At 45.9% G+C, this 6,489-nt stretch overlaps 1 protein-coding gene across 1 annotated transcript in view; it reads left to right on the forward strand.

Annotated features, from left to right (window-relative positions):
* The window catches only part of LOC311598253 (mitochondrial amidoxime reducing component 2), a 30,235-nt gene extending 23,776 nt beyond the window's left edge, over positions 1–6,459 (forward strand). The window contains exons 6-8 of the mRNA XM_084783278.1: positions 55–126; positions 3,009–3,157; positions 5,705–6,459. Of these exons, the coding sequence (XP_084639404.1) occupies positions 55–126; positions 3,009–3,135 (199 nt within the window). The 3' untranslated portion in view covers positions 3,136–3,157; positions 5,705–6,459. The remainder of the gene's footprint in view (positions 1–54; positions 127–3,008; positions 3,158–5,704) is intronic.
* The last annotated feature ends 30 nt before the right edge of the window (positions 6,460–6,489 follow it).

The raw sequence follows: 6,489 nt of genomic DNA on the forward strand, positions 1-6,489 counted from the left end.
GGGTGTGCAAGCACGTTGGTTTGTATCCATCATCTCCTCTCGGGCCTTTGACAGGTGCATTTTGACCACAGTGGACCCAGACACCGGAGTCATAGACAGAAAGGAGCCGCTGGAAACCCTGAAGAGGTAGGACTCCAGCGCATGCTGTGTGCTGTGGACATTAGCCGCGCCCACAACTACCCATCATGCACTAGGCGCTTGTGTCCTAACCCCCAGGACCGTCTTCCTTTGGTTTGTATCTGTCCCTCAAGGCGGGTGAGTTCTTGTTTCTTCCTCTTTTTATTTCTTTAATTCTCTAGATGGATCCTCTGCTCTGGTACATTTTGAGTTGTACAATTTCTATTTTGAAACTCTGGTCTCTCATCAACTTGTGTGTGTGTGCGCGTGTGTGCGCATGTGTGTGTGCATGCGTGCGCGTGCGTGCGTGTGTGTGTGTGTGTGTGTGTGTGTAGAGGCTAGAAGATGACACTGGATGACAGAGGATGACATCAGACACTTCTCACCCTTTTTGGGTTTGTTGTGTAGTAGATTTTTTTTTTCCTTTTTAAAAAACATGATCTGTCTGTCTATCTATCTATCTATCTATCTATCTATCTATCTAGTTCTTATTTTATGTGCTTTGCTGCTTTGTCTGCATGTATGTCTGTGTGAGGGTGTTGGATCCCCTGGAGGTGGAATCGCAGACATTGTGAGCTGCCATGTGGGTGCTAGGAATTGAACCTTTGTCTTCTGAGGGAGCAGCCAGTGCTCTTAACTGCTGAGCTATCTCTGCAGCTCTTGGGTTTATTTTCAAAGGGTGGAACTCCTAGACAGTTGAGCGCTGCTGTCATGGGCGATGCCACTGTCCTCTCCCTTCCAGACACTCAGCAGTGGTGTCCTCTCAGCCCCTCAGAGAGGACGAGGTCTCCCACGCTCCATTCCCGTGCAGCCTCCTTATCTGAAGTGTCACACACCATTTCTGATGGACACACTAACGTCTCTGCATCCATATCAGGAATGTCTAACCTAGATTTACATTCCACGGCCATAATAGTCTCAGTTTGGTCCAAACTGTCTTAAGCCCAGATCTTCAGAAAACGCAGGCTGACCGTGAGCTTCCTGGGCCAGTCTTAGAGTTTCAAGACATACAGAACTTGGCTCTCTTTCCTTCTCATATCAAAGAGGCATGTCATACTGACAGTAAAAAAATGTGTGACCCTTAGTGACACCTATGCAAGTGCCAGAGACTGGCTGTGCAAGCCTCTTCTTGCAGGGGCACAAAGTGATGCTGAGTGGCTGGGCCAGGGCCAGCTTGGAAGCAGACTCAGCAAGGAGGCGAAGACACACACACTGCTATGGTTATTCCAACCCAGGATGCACCACGTTATATTTGAAAGAAGGTCTCTCACTGGCCTGGCACTTGCCAGTGAGCTCCAGGGGTCATCTGTCCCTGCTTCCCCAGTGCCTGCTGGGATTATAGGCGGGTGCCACTGGGCTTTTCCCGGCTACTGGAGAGCTGAACCCAGGTGTCCTTGTTTCTGCACAGCAGGCATTTTACCCACTGTCACATCGTCAGCCCCTCTCACCAATTTTCTAATCATTCAAAAGACCCCGAGGCTCCATCGCAAACATGGCAAAAAATGTTCAAGGACAAGTGAGCATTTGTAGGGGCGGCTGTGTTTTGTTTGCCTTTCCTCTGTTTCATCGTGTATTTCTAACATGTTTAGAGGTTATTTCATGAGGTTTACAGTTCCATTCTTGTTCTCTGCTTTTTAAAACACCCTGGAGGTCATTGTCTTCAGCTAGGTAGGCCTTGGACTTCATCAGCAGAGGCTCTCGGCCTTCAGTTCTGTTGGCCCAGGGACTCCAGTTTTGAGCCTTAATGTTGGAGAGGTTGAAAGCACAAGGCACAGAACCAGAGCTCTGCAAGGGTCCTAGTCTCGCTGCTGTGGGCAGATACCCCAATGAAAGCAACTTAAGAGAGAAAGAGGTTGGCTTCTGCTCACAAGCCCAGGCTGCAGTGCATCACTGTGGGGAAGTTAAGGCAGGGGTTTAATAGCTAACCACATCACATCCAGAGTCACAAACAGGGAAACACATGTACACATGCTTGCTCGCTGCGCTCAGCTTGAGTTCTCCACTCTTGGGTAGTTCAGGACCCCTTGCCTAGGGAATGGTGCTGCCCACACTGGCCTGGATCTTCCCACATCAGCTGACTTAATTAAGACAACGCCCACAGACCAACCGAGTGCAGGCAATCTCTTACTGAGACTTTTCCCCTGGGTGGTTCTAGGTTGTGTCGTTGACAAAGCTGACATCACAGTGGGTGGTGGGTGGTTCCATTTTGAGATTTCATGAGCACTTTTTCCCATGAGTTATGAGTCCAAGGTACCTGAGTAATAAATACAATACAATACAATGCTAACACAAACCCACATTATTATCATTATTATATTAAGACTTATTTATTTATTTTACATATGAGTGCTCTATCTGCATTTACACCTGCGTGCCAGAAGAGGGCACTAGATCTCAGTATAGATGGTTGTGAGCCACCATGTGGTTGCTAGGAATTGAACTCAGAACCTCTGGAAGAGCAGTTAGTGCTCTTAACAGCTGAGCCACCTCTCCAGCCTACTACTACTACTACTACTACTACTACTACTACTACTACTACTACTACTACTACTATTATTATTATTATTAGTAGTAGTAGTAGTAGTAGTAAGAGAGGGTTTCTGTGTGTAGCCCTGGCTGCCCTGGAACTCACTTTGTAGGCCAGGCAGGCCTTGAACTCAGAGATCCACCTGATTTTGCCTCCTTAGTGCTGGGATTAAAGGTGTGTGCTACCATACCTGGCTTTAGAAAACCCGCAGTTATTTGGCTACTTCACAGCCATCCCTCTCCACCTTTAGACAGTGCTTGTTGTTAGCCCTCATTTCCGTAAGGAGCAACCTTCCGGGTTCTGTGGATAACACTGGATTCCCGTTTCCTTTTGGGGCCTGATGATGAGTCTTGATTCCTTTCAGCTACCGCCTGTGTGATCCTTCTGTGAAGAGTTTATACCAGTCGTCCCCACTTTTTGGGATGTATTTCTCAGTGGAAAAAATTGGAAGTCTGAGAGTCGGTGACCCTGTGTACCGGATGCTGGATTAGCAGGACCCAGTGGGGTGACACGGTAACAACTTCACTTTGCATCTAGAACTTGGTGTCTCGGCATCATGACCACAGTTTCTTATTTTCTGATGCTGTAAAAATTGTTTTAAAACTATTTTATTATTTTCCGTGTATGGATGTTTCGCTTGCATGTATGTCTGTGTCCCGCATGTACACAGAGCCCAAGGAAACCAGAAGAGGGCCCCAGGTCTCCTGGAAGTGGAGTTACAGATGCTGTGAGCTGCTGGAATGTCAAACCTGTGTCTTCTGGAAGAACAGCCAGTGCTCTTAACTGCTGAGCCAGCTTGTACAGATGCTGTCTTTAAAACCTTAAGCTGAAGCCGGGTGTAGTGGCGCACACCTGTAATCCCAGCATTTGGGAGGCAGAGGCAGGCGGATCGCTGTGAGTTCGAGGCCAGCCTGGTCTACAAAGTGAGTCCAGGATAGCCAAGGCTACACAGAGAAACCCTGTCTCGGAAAAAAAAAAAACCCCAAAGCTAAAACCTTAAGCTGTTTTTAACTCTTGGGAGAAGGAGCAGTTTGGGAATCAGAGAAATGCAGCCCCTGCCCCATTCCCTCAAGAATCTGCATACTTCTACGCAGTATTTCCCTATCCCCGCCTCCCATTTGGTCATAAAATGCAGATAGGGGATGCCCTGCCAGGCTGGCCATGCTCCTGGTCCCCTGGGCACCATCACTAAGGAAATAAGTAGCCAGGTGTGGTGGCATGTGCCTCTGATTCCAGTATTTGAGGCAGAGGCAGGCAGATCTCTGAGTTTGAGGCCAACCTGGTCTACAAAGTGAGTCCAGGACAACTAACAAAGAAAAGCATCACAGAGAAACCCTGTCTCAAACAAACAAAACATCGTCAGCAACAAAAGAGGAATAAGTAATGAAGGCAAATGGTCCTGTAGGGTTAGGTGTGTGGTTTCATTTGTTTTTTTGTTTATCCGTTTTCTACCTGAGAGAAGTGGGAAATATTGAGAGCAAATTACCTATCAGTCACCTCTTAAGTATAAATTAAAGTTAAACAATATCAGTGTATCAGGCTGACTAGATCATGATGCTGACGTAGAAAATAATGTTCTTACACTGACTGCGGTCAGGTCAGCTCGAACCCTGAATCCTGCAGGCACAAGCTGCACCCTCAAGGTGCAGAGTCATTAGAAGACCTTCCCTTGCAGATTCGAAACAGATCCTCCTGCAAAACCTACTATCCACCCCAAGAATAATAATAGAAGTTCTCCTTCTCTCCCTCCCTTCCTTCTTTCCTGTCTTTCTTTTTTTCTTCTTCTTTTTCTTTCTTTCTTTCTTTCTTTCTTTTTTTTTTTAAGACAGGGTTTCTCCATGCCCTGGCTGTCCTGGAACTTGTTCTGTAGACCAGGTTGGCCTCAAACTCAGAAATCCACCTGCCTCTGCCTCCTGAATGCTGAAATTAAAGGTGTGTGCCACCACTGCCCTGTGCTTTTCTTCTTTTAAAGGTTTAGTTTTTATTTTATGCGAGTGTCTTGCATGTAGTACTGGCAGAGACCAGGAGAGGGCGCTGGAGTCCATAGAACTGAAGCTACAGACCACTGTGAGCTACCACGTGGGCTCTGGGAGCCAAACCTGAATCCTCTGTAAGAGCAGCCAGTGTTCCTAAATCCCGAGCCACATCTTCATTTCCTGTTTCCTGGTTTTTAAAGCCATCATGTGGCCCAAACCTTTATCAAGACTTCTCTCTGTAATTGTTCCCTGGGATTCTCACATATGGTCACCTCTCTGTAGCTTTGCCACCTGCCCATGTAACTGACCATCCAAAGGACAAAGTGCCACAGAGGTTCCTGTGGCAGAGGGGTGACCACAGGCACATTGGGGTTCATGTTTAGCTACAAGTCTCTATCAACTACAAATAAGAAATAAAGGCTGTCCTTATGAAAACAGTTAATAAAAGTTATTTTGGTATTAATTCCTTATCTCAGAAGCATAAGGGTACTCAATACATATTAGTTACGACTTTTTTTATTGTTGCCCTTCTGAACTGTGGCACAGCCTTAGGGGCTATTGTGCTATAAATGTGAGGCGGGAAATGAGAAAAAGGAAATCAACGTCTTTTGGCTTCTTTTATGGGGTAGAATCCCAGAGTCCACTCAGCACTAACAGAGTTTGAGTGAGATGGTGCATCAAGCAGTCCTGAATGCATATTACAAGCAGTTTTTAAAGACCAAGAACACAAACACACTGCACCCTGGTTGGCAGGGCAGGGTCCTCCCCAGCGTCCTGCTGGACTCTGGTGTATGAGGAACCATGCATAAACGTCCTCTTAGGGGCCACATCACTTCTCATATCCCTACCCATGAGTGTAGTGGACACAGCCCCCACCACGGCCAGCACTGAGAGAGCCCTTCTCGGGACTCTGGTGGGAAACCCATCTGCATGAGCGGCTGGTTTCCATGATGGTGCTTTTTGCAGTCCGTAGTCTGTATTCCCTGCTTTTCACCTTCCGTGAGTGAGTGACTGTTCAAGTCTGAATTATTTATAACCAATAGTCTGAGGAACACAGTGATAGAGACTCTTATCGTGTGTTCAGCTTCCAGGTCCTGGGAGATACATCTGCGAGTCCTTACTGCCAGCCACAGCCATCTTCCTGGGAACAGGTCGCTGCTTTTCTTTCACAGCTGGGTATGCCCTGAGATAATTCAAGACAAGTACCAGAGGTGTCTTGGGAATGTGAAAGAGGGTGTATAAATTTTAGATAATGAAATTAAAAAAAAAAATGGAGCTGTGTGTCCAATTACTCTGAATGTTACTCTCGCTATGTCATTTTTCTAGTCCCTGCCTTTAATATTGCTAAGTAAAGAAAGTTTAAAGAGACAACTTAAAAGCTGCCTATTTTTGGGAAAATGTCTATACTTTTTGCTGTCATGTCCTGCATATCTTATGTGCTAACATGCTCACAAAATCCTGCTAGTTGGTCTTGGCCTGGCTCTTGAGCCCTGCTGAGGTTAGGCTTACTGCTGACTTTACCTTACCCTTATAGAGCCAGGGTTATGCTTAAATATAGAAATGATTTCATAATCGTGGGCTTATTTTGTTTAATAGACTGTGTCTGTATTTCATTCTGATTCTATTAAGACATAAATTGTACCTGTAATTACCAGTTCCTCCAATTTTACAAGAGAACGGAGTTGAAAAGAATGCAATCCTTAGGAATGAACAGGAGAGGCTATGAACACAGCTTTAAAGGTTCACGTCTATTTTTCATAACAAAGAAAGACGAGCCAGCCTGCTGTAACAGTAAAAATACCCACTGATGTAACATATAAAGAAGTTATCCCACTTACAGTGTGCGGTTTCTTTGTCATTAATAAGTGT

Source organism: Acomys minous (genome assembly GCF_964271855.1).
Source record: "Acomys minous genome assembly, chromosome: 1".
NCBI lineage: Eukaryota > Metazoa > Chordata > Mammalia > Rodentia > Muridae > Acomys > Acomys minous.